Source organism: Rattus rattus, chromosome 11 (assembly GCF_011064425.1).
Source record: "Rattus rattus isolate New Zealand chromosome 11, Rrattus_CSIRO_v1, whole genome shotgun sequence".
Lineage (NCBI taxonomy): Eukaryota > Metazoa > Chordata > Mammalia > Rodentia > Muridae > Rattus > Rattus rattus.
In genome coordinates this window covers 96,799,745-96,819,768 of record NC_046164.1, presented here as the reverse complement: position 1 = coordinate 96,819,768, position 20,024 = coordinate 96,799,745, and the positions used below count along the sequence as shown (strand labels likewise).

General features: G+C 36.3%; 1 protein-coding gene across 1 annotated transcript in view; it reads right to left on the bottom strand.

Moving 5' to 3' along the window:
- Ppp4r3b (protein phosphatase 4 regulatory subunit 3B) overlaps positions 1–20,024 on the bottom strand; it is a 48,321-nt gene that overhangs the window by 18,538 nt on the left and 9,759 nt on the right. The window contains exons 4-9 of the mRNA XM_032916019.1: positions 13,760–14,383; positions 7,198–7,275; positions 5,831–5,947; positions 4,725–4,841; positions 3,296–3,427; positions 1,591–1,693 (exon numbers count right to left, since the gene is read on the bottom strand). Of these exons, the coding sequence (XP_032771910.1) occupies positions 1,591–1,693; positions 3,296–3,427; positions 4,725–4,841; positions 5,831–5,947; positions 7,198–7,275; positions 13,760–14,383 (1,171 nt within the window). The remainder of the gene's footprint in view (positions 1–1,590; positions 1,694–3,295; positions 3,428–4,724; positions 4,842–5,830; positions 5,948–7,197; positions 7,276–13,759; positions 14,384–20,024) is intronic.

The window sequence follows — 20,024 nt, the reverse complement described above, 5'->3', positions numbered from 1 at the left end:
AGAAGTAGGGGGAGAGGATATAAGCTGAGGAGGGGAGGGGATAACATTTGAAATGTAAATACATAAAATATCCAAGAAAAATAAAATTATTAAAAAAAAACAGGTAATGCAGATACATTATTTTGCTTCCTTTTACTCAACATTTAACAATCAGGATATGTTTCTGCATCACAAAATAAAAAAACCATAAAATACTTGAAGTTTAAAACTTCAGAGCAACACATCATTAACATGTTTATGCTTAAAAATAAGTTTCTGGGAAAAGGATAGGTCTTAGAGCCCTAGAAGCTCATTGGCACAGGGAAGCGCAGGAATGTGTACAGCAGCACTATTACAGCTGGAGAGAAGCTTAAACGAATGTACACAGTAAGAAGAATACTAATATGCATAGACTACTAGGCAAGAGTTAAAGCACCTATGAATCCTACACATTGCTATGAATACATCTTAAAAATAGAGTAATACCTACAATAGAAATAAAGGTCAATCAAAATTGAAACTGAAAACAATACAGTGCACACGCCACAAGAACATATACCAACGCAAGAGGCAAAACTCTTGGGTGTATCCTTAGAAACTCCAGACTGCTGCAGTGGGTCTGAGAAGCTGAAGGGGCAAATAGGAAACTCCAACTCTACAGTTATTTTTTTCTAAATCAGAGAAGTAGTATGTTAAGTTAGTTTTGATAAAGGCTGTATATGCATACCTATTAATAGAATTAGCTATATTTTGTATACAACAGAACTGTTAAAATGAACATTAAAATGCATTATTTTAACTTACAACAAAAATCTTCGGGTATATGCATATGCCTTTTCTTACGTAATTTTATGGTTTTTAATAATTAAGCTACTATGTCAAACTTCATTTTAATTATTTTAATTTCAGTTTTCCATCAAATACACTATGTTCATTTTGCTATCATAGTAATAACAGTAACAGTCCTGAACTAAGCATGAAAATGAAAAAAATACTCCTTAGGCAATATAATCAGAGTACAATGAGAGTTACCAAATAAGTTATGCCTAAGTTATAATTTTTACTAATTTCTTGAACAGTCTTGACTGACTCCCCTCACCAGTTTTAAGACAGGACTCATGGCCCAAACTGGCCTCAGTTAGTCACGAGGCAGTTCAGATGGCTGTGAATCCCTGATCCTGCCTCCACCTGTCAATACTGAGACTATAGGCCTTTGCATGTCTGGCTACCATGTCTGGCCATGGCTTGCTTCACTGTTTATTCTTATAAACTAATAATTGCTTCCTAATTAGATTCATATAGCTACAACTGTCTGAAGAGTTCTGCATTCAGATTATTTCAAAACTATCTTTGTCTCCATTCCACTTTTTTCATAACTAGAAATTGGCATTTGTAAGTTATGAGTATAACTTATGCAAAGAATATGGAGAAGCAACAAAAAACACATAATAAAACCCTGTCCCACATATTATGCACCGATAGTGCAAAGACACCCACAAATAAGAACAACCATGACTTCATAATGTACTGTAATATAAATTCAGTGCCTAAAATATAAAGCACCAAGTAATACTTTGTGGTCATCATAAGGAAATAAACAGGAGAACTTACCTTTCTCACATTTGTCTTCTGATGTATTGGTCAAGAGTGGAGCTGTGAGAACATGCATACAATGATTGTAGAAGAAATTTAAGAACTCACTCTTTTCAGTTTTCTGAAATAAAATGTTTAGAAGAATACTAAATTATCTTTGCATTTAAAAGACATCTTCAAGAGTTAGCAGTGAAGGCCATACTCTAACAGTACTTTAGGATAATGTGAAAGAACTGCAAACTCCCTAATAAAAGGAGCAAACTCAGAAACGCAGACCTCAACCTGAATTCCACAGATAGGAGTCTATGTGAGTCTAATTTGAGTCTAATAACTCAAATTAGATAAGACACTAATATCTAATTAAGTGGAAAATATATCAAACCCCAAACAGTAGAAAGTTTTTCCAAGGAAATTGAGAACAACTTTTTTTCAAAGCTGCTGGAGATCCAAAGAGTAAGGAAGAGACCAACCTCCGAACAGTATGGTGATCACCACTAAAAGCAATGCACTGGGGACTTGGAAGGTGTGCGGGTAACGATTTTACAATCTGACTTTCCTTCAGGTTGTTGTTCTGTGTTTACACATGTATGGGGATGCCTATAAAGGTCCGAAGGGGGACTGGTTCTCTGGTGGTTGTAAACTGCCTAACATGGGTGCAGGGAGGTGAACCATACTCCTTTTCTTCAAGAGTACCAAATGCTCAAATCTGCAGTCACTTTTCTGAACTGGGAAATATGATTTTTAAATATTTTAGGTTATTAAAAATTGGAGCATGACAACTGGTGAATGTACTTTGGTGCTTAAGCACTTGACTACAATGTGCAGGGTCTTGAGGGTTCATTCCCCAAAAATGTCTGAGTGTGTGTCTGTGTGTATGTGTGTATTAGGTGGGGAAGAGGAGTTTTCAGAAAATCTACTGAAGCAATTTATCATCTTTGAAAAGATGAAATTCAAATCTGTTCCTTAAAGACTAAAAGTTGTCATTTAGAAAATAATTCCTAATTTCTATCACTGTTTTATTAAATAACTGGGCCTCTTAATGTATAACAATTTAAAAATAATGTACATATTTTTTAATTATGAGGAAATTTTACTAGAGAAAAATGGTCTTCTATATTGAAATAACATTACCAATATTCTGAAATCCTTGAACCTTTCATGATTTACATAATAAACAACCTTCAGTTTACATCCATTTTCTTGCTTTTTATTGTGATAAAAACACAAAGCTGCCACTCTATCTGCTGTGTTAAAATACGATTCAGTATTAGTATGTTTACACTGCTACACACAAGTTTTTAAAACTAATTAGCATACAGAAGCCAAGGAACAACACCTAAATTTCCAATCTAATTAATATTTCTGAGACAGTAAGGTGGCTCAGCAGGAAAAAAACCTAGCACTTGCTGTCAGGCATGATCAAACCTGAGTTTAGGAGAAGTGCAGAGCCCATGCCTGCAAGTTATCCTTGGACCAGCATGCATACCTCATGGCACACCCTCTATCACCAGTAAACAAAGGAAAAGGTAACAAGAAAAAAGAAATTAAACAGATAACAATGTTGTATTTACTAAAAATTAATTGTTATAAAGATAACACTGATTTTTTAAATACAAATACTTATCAAACAAAGTATGTACTGTTTCTAAAAATATTATTTTATTTTAAAACCATTTAAGACTGATTAGGCTAAAACATTTTTAATCTCAGTATGAGTTCTTACATTAGTTGTAGCCAACATGTTCTCTGGATCAATTAGAGTACGAAGAAGCCCCATTAGTTGAACAGCACCTCCTAGCTCAGGGTCAGTATCACAAATCATTTGTTCAATCACCACGTTAATGAGAAGTATATCCTGAAAGAAAATAAAAGCAGAGCATAGAATGGCTTTTTAAAAGTTTTCCTGTTTTTCCAAAGTTCTGAAAATATTTAGAGTGAACACACACACACAAACACAGAGAGAGACAGAGGGGAGTGGCGGTGAGGTCCAGGCAGGCTGTTCACTGTTAGCATTCTAGGTTTTAGCTCCAGTATAAATCAAGAGGTTGTTCAAACATTTGACCACAGAATACGTGACCCTAAAGCCTTTCATTTCAATCTTTAAACAGAAACCTCTTCCTAGAAAAAGGACTAGCAGTAACTTAACAAGCAACTTTCCACAAGATCTGAGGACAGTGTCATAAAGTGACTTAATACTAAGTTTATTGTTATGCAAGTTTGTATTCTTAGCGTATGTGTGAATGAAAGCCTTTGTGTGTGTGTGTGTGTGTGTGTGTGTGTGTGTGTAAATCATGGGGGTCAATGGATAATGTCTGTTTTCCACCTTTATATAGTTTCTGGGGATAGAACCCTCTAAAAAACAAATATCCCAAACAAAACAAAAAACATTACATTACATACTTTAGAAGTATGGTTACATTAACATACTTCTAAAAAGTTTTTTTGAGGTGGGCTCACATAGATCTTACTCTACAAACTATGTTAGAAATTGTAGGTTGGCCTTGAACTTGTGGCAACCCTTCTATTTCAATCCCAAGAAATGTTGAGGTATGAGACACAGTGCCCAAAATATTACTTTTTGCTTCCCAGAACTAAGGTTGAGTGGCTGACAATTGCTTGTAATTGTAGATTCAAAGGATCTAATGATTTCTCTTGGTCCCACAGTGGTACACTACTTGACACATATAGACAAACCTTAAACAAGTATCAAAAAGCAACAAAACAAACACATTACCCCTGCCCAACCAAGAAACATGGGGAACAACCAAGACAGACAGAAAGTAAAAATGTTAACAGACACTAAGACAAAATATGTAAAACTATAATATACCTAGCTGGTCACTGTATACATGCCTTTAATCCCAGCACTCTGGAGGCAGAGGCAGGCTGATCTATACCTTCAGCTAAATGTTTACTTTGTTCCGGCTAGATTTAAGAGCAGATTTTAAAATATTTTTATAGTGGGAAGATAAATTTATTATTCAACTTTAAGTCTATTTACAAATAGGAAATGAGTAAGTAAAAACAATATAAGGTTTGCACATTTCCTTAGAGATTAAAATGTCAGTCATCAGTCCTATATTAAAAAAATTAAGATTCTGGTAATTTTTTTTGTAACAGTAAGCACTTCTTCATGCAGCGTTGTTACTCACATCATCACTTTGCTGGGCTTCTTGCATCACAAATTCTCGTACCATAGATGGACTAAATTCTACCAGATAAGAAAATATATCTGTAGCAGCTGATCTGACTTGCAAATCATCCATGCCCTGGTAACAGGAAAACCAGGTTAGAGACTGATAACAAAGGTTATCCCTGCATTCCCCTCTCCTCTCTCAAATCCATGAATAACCTTTCAGATTCCTAGATTAAAAAAGAACTTCAAGGGCTCGAGAGATGGCAGTGGTTAAGAGTATTGACTGCTCTTCCTAGAGGTCCTGAGTTCAATTCCCTGAGCAACTACATGGTGGCTCACAACCATCTGTAATGAGATCTGATGCCCTCTTCTGTTATGTCTGAAGACAGCTACAGTGTACTCATGTACATAAAATACATCTTTAAAAAAAAAAAAGAACTTCAATTTATAATTCATTTCCCTTCTCTAAACAGATTTATTACTTACCAATTTTTGGATTACCAAACTGAATCAAAATAACTTTTTCTTCCTTTCTTTCTATAAAAGTTATCATTTGGGAACAGCTCAGTACTAATTTTAATGAGTTTTGCCATCCAAAAGAAATAGTTTATACATAAGAGTCAGCGCGGAGCTGAATAGTGGTGTACACCTGTAATCCACTGGCACAGGTACACACGCAGCATATGCTCATGTAAATATACATATATGAAGAAACAAAACACTTAGTTTAAAATGAATACATAAGGTTATTATTTAAATTTTCATATGAACATCTATGAATCAAATCCATGTAACTGAAATCAGAGAACTATAGCCTATTCTCATATTGAAGCTCTGGCCCTTGGTTCAGTACTTTCTCACTCTACTAAGTGGACTGGAAAGCGAGGACAACTGACTCACCCAATTCTAAGAAACAGTGTCACTCAAGCAAAGACAATAGTCTTTGAAAAACCAACACAAATACGGATGGTATAATTCTGGTAACTGAAATCATTCTTGTGGTGACTCAGTATCAGATCAATGACTAAATGCTAAGTTAACATTATGTAAGCATTTTACCATCCAAAATATGAATACATGACAAATTTACAGCTTCAAAAGTACAAAAGAAACAATAATTACCATTACAATTTCAAGAGCTGGAAGAATTCCCAATTTTGCCAAGGTTTTGAAAAAAGCATCCCTGTTCTGAGGTTGCAATGTCTGAGAAAATGCACAAAATTCTTTGAAGAAATTAACCTGAAAAGCAAAATAAAGTGAGAAGTCAATAAATGGGAAAATACCAAGCACACTATAAGATTAGCTACTAGAGTACAGAATTCATCATTCTGAAGGTTCTTATCTTTTTACATATCCTAGTTCCTCAAAATCTACATTTAAAAAATATATTAGAAGCCAATCTGAGCATAATTGTCTTATACTATATACATTCCTAGCACTGAGGATTGAGGGGGAAGCATCAGTAATTTGAGACCAACCTGGACAACAGTTGAGAAACTGTGTCTCTTTAAAAACAAAGCACAGGGTAGACCAGATGGCTCAGAGGGTGGTCACTTGCTATTAATTCCTAAAACCTACATGATAGAGGTCAACTCTCACAAGCTGTCCTCTGAGTTCCACTCATGCATGTGCACACCACTCCTCCAACTGTAAAAATATAAGTATGTGTAATATATATATATATATATGCACACACGTATATATACACATTTATGCATGTGTGAATACACACATCTACAAAACAACAAACTCTAGCATCACATTAAAAGTAAACTTAGCTTTATTTCTCAAACATTAATCTGTTCTAAACATAATATAAGAATGTCATATAAAGGCATTTGCATAAAAAACCATCTTACAAAAAACAGTGTCTGGGTTAAGCACAGCAGAGTTTTAAATACTGACAAGAACAAATGATTCTCTACTTCAAAATACTAATTTTACAACCAGAAAACTTAGTTGTCCACTTAATAACTACCAAAGATAATTTAAAAAATTTTTTAATTTATTTTTGGTTTTACAAGACGAGTGCTTTTCTGTATAGCCGTGTCCTGGAACTCACTCTGTAGACCATGCTGGCCTTAAACTCAGAGATTTGACTGTACCTGCCTCCGAAGTGCTGGGATTTAAGGTGTGCACCATCATGCCCAGCCAACACCAATTTTAATTATCTTGTACTATTTTGTAAAATCCACAATTTGATTACATTTCAAAGAAGGCAACATCTGGTTAACAATAACTGTTACTTTCCCCTCTAAAAGCAAAGCCAAGCCAACTTGATGACTCCTAAGACCTCTTCAAAAGTCTAAACATTTCTAAGGAACCAAATGATTTACCATTCATTTATTGAACAAGTATTTTCCTTCTCTATTATGTAAATACTTACCAATATATAAAGCATTCAAATTTCCCTGAGGGACAATGAATCACATACTATCTCAGAGAGGTTTCTGAAACGTAAAAACAAGTTTTAGAAACAAGGAACTTACCAGTTCGCGCCGTTTATCATCATCTGTAGCCTCATCTGTTAATTGTGCAAAAACTTCAGACAAAAATTTCTCATCTTCCTGCATGAGAAGAAATAGTGCTATGAAATATCATCAGAAGTATAGTTTTATTATGCATATGCCCTATACAAAGTATGGCAGAGACCAAAATTGAAAAGCGTTTTCTGTATGAAATCTGACGTGTGAGAACAGGTAACTGCTGCTTCAGTTACCTTCAGTTACCTGTTAACACACACTTAAATAGAAATACCACCACAGGACTAGGTGGTTAACACATGCTTAACTAGAAATACCACCACAGGACTAGGTGGTTAACACATACTTAACTAGAAATACCACCACAGGACTAGGCAGGACAAACCTGACGTGTGAGAACAGGTAACTGCTTCTTCAGTTACCTGTTAACACACACTTAACTAGAAATACCACCACAGGACTAGAACTGCTGCTTCAGTCACCTGTTAACATATACTTAATACATACTGTTAATACATACTTAATACATAAGGTTAACACATACTTAACTAGAAATACCATCACAGGACTAGAACTGCTGCTTCAGTCACCTGTTAACACATACTTAATACATACTGTTAATACATACTTAATACATAAGGTTAACACATACTTAACTAGAAATACCACCACAGGACTAGGCCGGAAAAGCAGGAGCTCCAGAGGTAGACAGTGAAGCCATTTACTTTTTATTTGGAGAACTTTTCTAACTCAATTTTTATTTACTCTTAATGTGAACACAACTCAAATCTGAGGATCTCACTGTCAGTGCGTACAGTACCAGAACAAAGGGAAGAACAGGATGGGGTACACATATAGCAGTGATGAGAGCAGGACTCTGGCAGCAGGTACCAAGTCTTCAGCATGGGAGAACTCACAGAGCACTTCAATCTACGGGCAGGAATAATCTAAGTGACAAATCACTACGGCCACTGCATTCCAATGACTTGGATCTATCTATCTCTGTCTTTTAATGACATGTGTTAATTTCTCTAAGTGCTCATTAAAAGAATATAGAGAGCATATGGGCAAACCCACAGCCTTGTGCATGCTAGGCAAGTAATCTACCACTGACCTACAGCTCCAGACCTAGTAGGTATGTATGTCTGTCTGTGTGTGTGTATATATATTTTTACTTTTTATTTTCATCATAAAATGAATTCTGATGATTTTTAATATAAATTTGTATGTCTAAAATATAGGAGTGATATTTATAACTATGTTTGTTTTAGTTAGACAGGTGATTTTCTTCATTTACCTATATTTTTCATAATAAAAAATACGAAGTAAAATTATATAATGTTGAAATTCACTTTAGATACTTGCTAAAAAACAACTACTGAAATTATAGTGCTTTTCATTATATTCTCAAAACCCTTCCCTGTGAAATGTAATTTCTATTAATTTAAGTTAAATTAACATGTTCTAAAATACTTCTAATAGTAATATTTCTGATAGATAGTAAAATCAAATCACCAGATAAAAAAGATGTATTTCAAGAATCTGTCCTTTAAAAATATGGGTTCATTAACTAAGGATGTCTTAAACTGTTTCTGAAGTAAGGTAAAGGAAGTATCTGTTCACATACTGATTTCTTTGCCCTTGTATCTTTTTTTCAATTGGACAAGGCATTGTAATGCTTATGTCATGAATCTCAAGTTAATCATTTAGTCTCTGCCTTGTCAATATTAACTGTTCACCCAATGGCTGGGCAGAAAAAAGAATAGGGCTGTACATCTGCCTGCTGGGAGAAGGTGAGAGAGAAAGAAAGGGGGAAGAGAGGGGGGGAGGGGGAAGAGGGAGAGGGAGATTCAGATTGATCAGGAGGAGGAAGGGAGTTCATGAGAATTCAACTGTGTCACTTTTATCTTATAAAGACAAAAACTTTTAAGACTCACAGAAAACTACGTGATCTGAAGTGATAATGTTAATGACTTAGAGAAGGAAGGAATTAGGAAAAAGCATTCCAGCTATAAGCGCATCAGTTCAAGAACTGAACTAAATGCAAATACTGTGGACATTTTGGCTGGGAGGTAACTAGACTATTTTAGGGGATTTAAGATAGATCATTTAACTGCTCAGGTATTAAGGTGAAGTCTGAAAGTAAGTCTTGGTCTATATGTTGTTATTGGGAACCTGCTAGGATAAAGAAATACAGCATCCATATTAATTTACCACATATTTATATTAAAGATAATATTTAGACATATTTAAGGACAAAGTCAGAAAGGTTGAAAGTACCACAGAAAGCATCAACGGGAAGTACTCAAAGACAAAGTATAAGGAGATAAATAGGGTTTCAGTCTGATTCACAATGGTACTTCTTTATATATTCATTGAATCCTTTTAAACATGTATTATGGCTTGATACGTTTAGAGAAAAAGCATAATTTAAACCCACTTCTATGAAACATAATTTCTATTATTTCAAGTGGCTTGTTCTAAAAATATAATTGTAGTATCTGTTAAGTTTGTATTCTCCCATTCATATCCTCTATAATTTGTTTTCTTCTCATGTTTCTCCTAAATTTTCATTCTTTCCTCTTAGGGATGTTTTTTTACCTTTTCAGAACATTTTCAAAGGAGAAAGCTCCAATGCCTTAATAAATGCAATATTTTCCCTAAATTCTCTGACACAACTCCACTTATGAGGTGACCACCAAAAGTGCAAGAACTATCCATAAACACAATCTGGAATATACTCCCTAGGAGAGTGATGAGTCCTGGTCTATCTTTCCAGTTTATAGCATCATTTTCTGACTCATTAAGCTACAGAGCATTATGTCCCAGGGTACGTTATTAGAGAGCATATAACTGACAGTTTGTAGCTGGAATGCTTTTTCTTAGTTCCTTCCTTCTCTCAGTCATTAACAATATCACTTTAGATCACTTAGTTTTCTCTAAGTCTTAAAAGTTTTTGTCGGGGTTGGGGATTTAGCTCAGCGGTAGAGCGCTTACCTAGCGAGCGCAAGGCCCTGGGTTCAGTCCCCAGCTCCGAAAAAAAGAAAAAAAAAAAGTTTTTGTCTTTATAAGATATAAGTGACACAGTATTGTGGGTACTTTTCTAGATAACAAAACCTGTGGAGAAGCAGTTCTAAATCAGGGCAGGGATATAGCTTGGAGTGTTTGTCTAGCCAGAGTGTTTGATCCTTAGCACCACAAACAAAACTATGAACAAAACAGAAGTCTAAATCAAATTCTTTTCTTTATTGTAATGTAAAAGTAGGTAGAGCAAACAAAGGATGGCCAGGTTTTACAACACTATTTTGAAGCTGCCAAGTCCAATTTTAGATTCCAGGAGATAGATTATTTGGAGCTAGTGAGTGGCAGAATTGGAGTTAGAATCCACTAGGTATCTTGAAAATGGCTTTTAAAGTTACTTCTGGAACTGGTGGGAGGGCACACAGTGCAATTGCACTGAACAGGACTTTAACTCCCATCCTCCTCAGTGACTCACAAAGACTTATTCTAGGAATTCCTACAGCCTACTCTGGCCTCTATGAGCACTACACTCATGTGCACAAACCTCTATATAGACACACACACACACACACACACACACACACACAGACAATAACATCTTAAAAAGTTCCTCGTGCATGTTCTTACATTAAGCATAAGAGCTGAGGAGAAGTGGGACCAGTCAATCTGGGAAGGAGCAAATCATAAGGAAAATGGGTTTAACGCATTCCTTGGATGCAAGGACGAAACCCAACATCAGTGTTTTAAAAGACACTTGAAAAACCTTATATATTCAACTAGAAAGCAAAATCAAAAGTAGGAATTTCTCAGGGCTAAAACCTCATTTTCTATAAACTATGAGGTGCAGGCCAGAGATTCTGATGGGTTGGCACTAAGTTCAACTCTTACCTGTGAACCTTAGGAATCTATGTGACATTTGATATGTCACATTTGAGACTGTTGTCGTCTATCATTTCTGGGAGAAAGAGAAATTTAAACCTCCCGTTTTGAAGTGTTCTTATCTTGTAGCTGCTTTGTACAAAATAACCTTATTTTACTGGACGTTAGTAATTTAATTTACAAAATATGTTTGAAGTATATTTTTCAAATGTGGGCCCAGGGCTTTTTATCTGTAGCCCAAAATTTCACATTAAGAAAATTCTTATCTGCTGGGCAGTGGCGGCATATGTTTTCAATCTCAGCACTTAAGTAGAGGCAGAGATAGGCAGATCTCTAAGTTCAAGGTTAGCCTGGTCTACAGAGTGAGTTTCAGGATAGCCAGGGCTACATAGAGAAACCCTGTCTTGAAAAACTGAAAAAGAAAACAGAAAGTTCTTATATTCCTATTATGAGCTGAGTACTACAATACATATCAGGAGCTCATAACCACGCTAGTGCAATGGTTCTCAACCTATGGGTCTCAAGCCTGGGGGCAGGGAGGTTGTCAATGACTTTTTTATACAGGTCACATATCAGATATGCTGCATATCAGATATTTAATATATGATTCACAACAGTAGCAAAAGTACAGTTATGAAGTGGCAACAAAAATAATGTTGAATTGAGGGTCACTCTAACATGAGAACAGTCTTAGAGGGTCTTAGAGGGAGGTCGAGACAAGACCACTGCACTAGTGCATTCATATATGTATATATGGAACAATTAAGATTGTCTTCCTGGGAGAAAGAGAAACGTAATTAACCTTCTTGTTTTGAAAGTGAATTTATCCTGTAGCAGCTTTGTATGCATTTTCATTTCATATACACACACATATAATATTAATACACATATATGGATATGTGTGTATATATATATTATATATATACATATACAATATATATATATATGTTTACATAACTTACTTAAACTACTTTTCAGATAACTAACTTCTTTATATGTACTTTTGTTTTACCTCATTTTGGTTCAATGAGATACAATGTATTCAATCTCACCTTTTTTAACTCATACAACATATTAAAACTCACTTAAAAAAAAGATACAGGTATACAAACAATATAGCTATAATGATATTTGGAAACCTCTAGTATCTAAACATTCCTTCATAGAAGCCTTAGAGATAAGCGTTCAGCACTCACATGTGCCAGCACATTCATACATGCATGATATGCATGTGGGTACACAGGTACAATTAAAAATAATAGAAATCAATTTTAGAGGGGAAAAAGAGCTTTCAAAGACAACTGGCTACAGTCTTAATTTTTTCTTCCTCCTACACTATTGGAACTAAATTTTAAGTGTCACTGTAGGCATGTAAAAGATAATTAAGTGGTATATCCTAGAAAAACATCAGGTAGTTTATAATTACTAACATTTCATGGATCATAAATAAAATTTCTTGGCTAGGTATGGTAGCACAAGCCTTTAATCCCAGCACTCAGAAGGCAGAGGTAGGTGGATCACTAAGAATTCAAGTCTACATAGTGAATTTCAGGCCGGCCAAACGTACTAGTGAGACCCATTCAACTCAACAATAAACAAACAAACAAACAAAAAACCAAACCAAAATTAAATAATAAAATTTATTAAAAATAAATTTTTATGCTTTGCTTTATATCAGATTTACATATAATTTTAAATATGTAAAGTGACAAAATTTTATAAATATTTATAGGTTAGTTTACATAACTTATTTAAAGTATTTTTGGCAGCAGTGGGGACTGAATCAGAGCCTTACACATGATAGGCAAGATCTCACTACCATTCAGCTACATCTCTAGACCTTTTAAAAAAGTTGTGATTTACTGTTGTGGATCTGGAAACCCTTAAGTCAGGCAATCAACTGAAAGCTCTATCTGAGAGTCTGATGTCCTTTATCATACTCCACAGTATGAGTTTATTTCCAATTTCCTGAGCTTGATTTTTTTTTTTTTTTTTTTTTTTTGGTCTGTAAGTAAAATAGCATCCTGAAATGTGCAGTAGGTCACATGACTGAAATCATAGTGCTCAGGAAGCTCAGAGAGGAAAATGAGAGAGTTTAAGGCCAGTCAAACAACACAGAGAAGCCACAAAAATACCAGATTCCATTTACCGTAAAAAAACTTAATATATGTGTTTAACTTTCCTTACACCTATCACTTAAGAATAATGAAAAAGTGATACGTAGGGCCCAAGAGTGGTGGTACATGTGTACAATCTCAGAAACTAGGGGTTATTCTTAGCTACATTATGAGTTCAAGGTTAGCCTGGGTTTCAGGAGACCCAGGACCAGTGAGATGGCTCAGTGGGTAAAGGCACTTGCTGCTAAGCCTAATAACCTAAGTTCAATCCTTGGGAGCCACATGTTGGAAGGATAGAACCAACTACTAAAAGCTGTCCTGACAGGCCCATCCACCAAGTATAGTATACATGCACATACATAATAAATGTAGTTAAGAAATAGAAAAGTACCTTATACTAATACATTATATTATATTATATTATATTATATATGATGTCAGTCATGCTTTCTACGTTTGGTAGAACATTTAAATACAATAAATCTTTATCACCTGACTAAATTGTTAGAAAGAAAACACTTGAAAATAGTTGTGAAAAATAATTTACTTACCTGCAGCATGCTGACTATTTCAACTTTGTTGAAGAAAATAAAAGATGTAAGAGTAGAAAGGAAATTCTCTTCAAAAACAGATGGTGTAGGTAAAATGATGTCCTGAATGTATTGTACCCTGTAAGTCTGATGTATTTTTTGCCTTAGTTCCGAGTCTGTTATTGGTATAACTTCCTTAAACTTTGCAGTTTTAGTCAAGAATTCTCTATGTCTTTTTGGCTGGGCCAAAGCAGGATCATATTCAAGGCATCCCACGACATCCATGATACACTCATCAGAAAACATTACCTCAAAAAGAGTTGCCTTATTTAGGAATAAGATTCCTCTAATAATCTCATACAGCTGGTGTAAGCCTTCAGTGTTTTCTAGGTTCTCACAAGCCTGGAACAGCTGCAGCAGTTTTTTGATATAGCCTTCATTTTCCAAGGCCAGAGCCAGCTTTTCCCTACGGATAGGTGAGGAGAGAACTGAGGTAACTAAGTCAGCAATCTCTTCAAGTTTACTGAGTTCACATGTGGGCAGGTCAATTAGATGACTAGTTTCTGGCATTTCTTCAAATCGTTCTTCTTCTGATTCATCAATGAGGTCCTGTGTGACTTCTACTGATGGGTCCTTACCTTGAACCTAAAAACACCCAAGTAAAGCTGGTTATCTTAAAATACAAAGTAAATTAACATTGGAAATCAAACCACAAATCACTGACCACTGAATTTAAGTAAAAATACCTCGAAAACTGAGCACAGTGGTTCATCTCTAATCTCAGTGCTTGAGAGGCTGAGGCAGTAGAATCAGGAATTCAAGGCCAGTCTAGTTAAGAAAATGATATTCTCAGGGCTGGGGTAATGACTCAGTTGGTAAAACCTTTGCCAAGCAAGCCTGAAGACCTTAACTCAACTGGAGCCCCAGGAACCAACAATTCAGGACACAGCAGTGGGTCTATGTTTGTAATCCCACTGTGGGTGAGAAGACAAATACAGAGGAGAAATAACAACAGAGGGCAAAGGAATGGTTAGATGACAATGTAGTAAGAAACTCTATGCCACATCTCTAAGGCTAAGAGCAAGAAATAACACTGGTTCAATTATACCAGATGCCCGAAGGGACAAAACCTTATTATCAAGGCTATTTCTGCTTCTAGGACCTGGCAAAAGAAAGCCTTGTAAACTCTGAGGGACACTGCTCTGAGATATCTCACCATAAAAAGCAACGATGAACTGGAATAAATCTACTGACTCTTACACATTTTAGGTGCACTTACCACCATACTATATAATAATATTGTACAACACTGACATTCTTGACTCAACATTTGTGTACATAAATTCTGTGATACTGATAATCAGATATATTAGAAATTAGAAATTTAAACTAAAGTTTTCTGAGGATGTAATGCTAAAAGAAAATGACTGACCTGGGAAAGACACAGATTTGTCAGGCACTGGCTTAACCTCTTTCATTTTTGAGACAGAGCCTCTCTTTGTAGTCCTGGCTGGTCTAGAACTTCAGTGTAGACCAGGGTAGCCTTGAATTCAGAGATCCACTTGCCTCTGTCTCCCCAACACTAAGTAAAAATTTGCGCTATGATTTCTGACCTTTTTTTTAAAGCATTTTTATCCTTTCCTTTCCTAAGACAGAGTCTCACTGCAGATAGCTCTGGCTGTCCTGTAATCCACCTTGTAGACCAAGCTGACCTTGAACTCAGAGATCCACCTGTCTCTGCTCCAAGTCCTGGGATTAAAAGTATGCACCACCAAATCTACCTTGGGTAAATTTTAAGTTAAACAGTACTGATTTTAAAAAATCATTTTGTGTGTGTCTATTTTACAATGCACATAAGCAGTTCAGATGACAATGTGAAGGAGTCAATTCTATTCTTCCACCATGTGGAACTGAAAACAAGTAGGCCATTGGGAAGAATTCTGAACAGGTACTCTAAGGTACAAATTGCAGTAAGTTAAAGGGAAAATAGTAATGGAATTTTTTAAAAGTTTATACATGAACAATTAAGTGGGGAGTGGGCACCCCAGTGCCATGGGGTGTCTGTGAAAGGCCAAAGTGATTCCGTTTCCACTGGTGATCAGGCTTGCAAATAAATGCCATCTCACTGGCCCATGTTTTAATATGTCCACTCTACTTGGCTCCTTCAAATGTCTAGTATATTCATACTGCTTCTACTGTTTCTAAATGTAGATGCTTAGTTAATATATCCATTTAAAATTTGCTTTACAGGGCTAGAGAGATAAGTCAGTGGTTAAGAGCACTGAATGCTCTTTCAGAGGACTGTGGTTCCATTCCCATCCACATAATTTCTCACAACCATCTCCAACTCCAGGTAAAGGGATCCAACACTTTCTGCCCTTCTTAGGCACTGAAGGTCCATAGTGCACAGTCATACATGTAGGAAAAACACTGATGCACATATGCCCGGGACACATATCATGACAGCGACTGCCAGCAATAGGCTGGGATGGAGACATCTAAGTAGCCCACAGCAGCTCTTTGTAAAAAAATGTTGTCCCCATTTCTCCTAACCTTATCCCTGGACAACGACTGTATAGATTTCATTTGTACGTGACTGCTTTTCAGTTGGCCTTGGTGTGTATAATTATTCTATTATATCTGACTTTCCTACTTCTTTCTCCTTCTGCTCTCGTAAATTCTGTGAAACTAGATGTTCTTTAATATAATGATTCTAAAACAATTGGAAATTGAGGCATAGGGGGTACAGCACAGCACAGTCCTAATGGCCCAGGTACATGCTGTGTGTTCTCATCTTGGAAACAATGTAATAACCGCACAATAATAGTTCCTGATTAATGCTTGACTTGCAAAGAAAGTTTGAATTATTAGAAAATGAATTAGAGCCAACACTGGGACCCCCAAAAAGGAAAAAGTTATTGAAGTTAGGAAATAAGTTTTGCATAACATTTTTGAGTGGTTCCTGGATAAGGAAGTATAGAAAATCATAAACTAGTAAAACTAAGTCAAAATACTGGGACTCTTACGAGAGTCATTGAGTGCAATGTAAAGGAACAGAAAGCTAGCAGGGTTAACTTGATTCTTTCTGGCCACTGCCTAGCAGCTTTGCCCATGTCATTTATCATGAGAGTTTCACAGGAAAATGCACGTAGCTGACCTCGGAGCTCTGAGCTCTGAGATATAAGTCAAAAATTAAAGTTTAAATAAGTTTGTAATTATTATTATTATTTTGGCCACAAAATAATAGGGGAATAGGGGACTCTTGAAACTTTGGGGAACAATTGTAATTCTTAATTTTTGTGGGATGTGGTTATCCTTTTGATTTGGCAATGTTTATACAATGTCTTTTTTCTACCTGCTTTTGGATTATCAATAAAAGACTAGGGCAAGAGAAAGGCTAGAGAGAGAATGAGGGAGCGTGTGAGGGAGCAAATGAGGGAGTGAGTGTGTGAGCAAGAGAGAGCGAGTGAGAGAGCATGTGTGAGCATGTAAAACAAGTGGAAAGTGAGTGGAGAAAAGAGGGAGGTGTGTGTGTGTGTGTGTGTGAGAGAGAGAGAGAGAGAGAGAGAGAGAGAGAGAGAGAGAGAGAGGAGAGCACACATGAGAAGAGCATGTGAAGAGAGAATGTGACGTGTGTATGAAGATTGTGTGTGTGAGTGAAAGGACAGTACATGTGGTGTGTGTGAGGTATGTGTGAGGTGTGTATGAAGAGTGTGTGTGAGAATGAAAGGGTAATGAACAGAGGTGTGCATGAATGTGGGAGTTCAAGAAAAGCACAAAGATGAAAAGCAGAGTGCGCAGGAGAGAATGCAGATTGCGTGCAGACTCAACCTTCAGGAGAGAGAGAGAGAGAGAGAGAGAGAGAGAGAGAGAGAGAGAGAGAGAGAGAGAGAGAGACACACACACACACACACACAGAATCTTTAAGCCTTGAAATTTGCCTGTCAGTTTGTGCCCAAAAAGTAGTCTGTGTATATTTCTTATGCACCTTCCAGATATCCCTGCTTCCAGTTGAGAACTCTGATCCCATGTTGAGGCTGGACCCCAGCAAATACAAATCATAAAAAAAAAATTGTTTGACTTTTTCCCTGTGGAGATATACTGTGCAGGTCAGAGGATAACTTTCGCAAGCTTCTACATGTATTCGGGAGGCTGGGGTGGGGAGAGAGGGGTGGGTGAAACTAAGGTTGTCAGACTTGGTGGCAAGCACCTTTAACCTTCTGAGACACCTCACAGTCCTCGCCTGTGATCACTTAGGCGGGACAGCACTCTGGTCAATAATGTTACCCAAAGGAAAGTTTGGCTACTGCCTAGTTCCTGTACTTGCAATGTCCTATCTTAAAGACGTGACTTGGAGACTTAGGATTATGCATTATTCTATGCTAACAATGTAGTTTATGTTATCCTGAAGGAGCTGGAGCCTAAGGTCAACCAACCTTATGTGACTGATCTCCAGTGACAATCCTGGACACAAATGCTTGAGTAAACTGCTCTGGTTGACAACGCTCACTGTGTTGCTGTATACTGGGACTGAGAGATCTAAGTGCTGTCTGTCTGACATCCAAAAGAGAAACTTGGAAACTCAAGTATGGAACTCTCCTGGATCTTTTGCCCCATGTGCTTCTTACCATTTGATGATTTAAATCTCTAAGTGCTATTATAGTAGTAAACTGTAATTTGAAACAAAATAGTTTTACTAAGTGTTGCAGGGTATTTGATCACACCACGAACCCCAAGACTATGTTATTTACTGAACCCTGCATCCACCAAACGTTCCAAACCTGTTTCTAGTTGTGGTATGACCCATCCCTTAGCGCACAGCTTTAATCCCTCTGGCTGGAATACAGCATGAACCTATGTTTGAAAGTGATGTCTAATTGAGTTGCAGAGAAAGTGACGAATTAGAAAAAGATTTGACAGAATAGGATATACTCAACTCTCACGAGAACAGACAAGAAAAAAGGCTACGTAAGAGAGCACCACAGAAAAGAGAGGAAAGAGAGAAAAGAGGAAGGAGGCAGTTTTACAGGGAGAGTTTTAAAAAGACAGATGCAGAGAGACAACAAGCTAGACACAGGACAAGACAGAACGAGCTGGAGAAGGAAGAACTAGAAGATTAGAGTAGACTGATAGAGCTAGTTTGAGGCCAAGTAGAGCAAAAAGTCAGAGGCCAAGGGAGAAGCCAGAATAAATCTGTCAGTTTGGAGAGAAAACAGCAGAGTTGACCGGCCAGAGTTCAGAAAGCAAAAGAAAGGGTGAGCTTATTCAGTGGTAAGTGTTAGAGCCTGAAAACATTGTTGGCTCAGATAAGATTATATGGAGGCTAGATGCTTCCAGGACTAGGCCTAGGTTAGCAGACTGAGGCAGTAATCATCAGAGACAACAATTATATCAGGTGACTAAAAGTTACTCTAAGAGCTGAGGTGTTTTTTTTTTTTTTTTTGGAATCTTTTCAATCAACTACTCTACCTTAAAGTGGTCTTCAGAACTGAGTAAAAACAGTAAAAGACAATTTTAGTAAAAACTTCTATGACAGGGACAGCAAAATAGTTTAGCAGGGAAAGGTACTTGCTTCTAAGTCTGATGACATGAGTTTAATCTCTGATACCCATAGGAGAGAACATACTCCTGCCAAGTTGTATTCTAACCCCCATACATGTTCTGTGGCACACATGTGTCTATATAATACATATAATACACTGAAATAAAAAAATGTAATACACACACATATACATGTTCTGTGGCACGTATGTGCCTATATAATACATATAATACACTGAAATAAAAAAATGTAATACACACACATATACATGTTCTGTGGCACATATGTGCCTATATAATACATATAATACACTGAAATAAGAAAATACAATACACACACATATATTTTCCAAGCCATATATTAAATAGTAAGGGCTGAGTATAATCTAATATGCTGATTACTAAAATAATATCATCTACCATGTACATCTCTGTTGTAGCATACAGATAAGCCAACACTGCAATTCTAAATAAGGTATATATACCTTATTAATATTTGAAGTTTATTGTTTAAAAAATTACCTTTATATGTTATCATCTATATTCCAAACAAAAGTATTCCCTTGTTTTTATTAATTTAGTGATTTTAATAGTTCTACATTTCGAGTGTATTTTTACAGAGAGAAATGTCACTTCATGGATTAAAATGTAAACTAAGGGGTTGAGGATTTAGCTCAGTGGTAGAGCGCTTGTCTAGCAAGCACAAGGCCCTGGGTTCAGTCCTCAGCTCCGAAAAAAAAAAAAA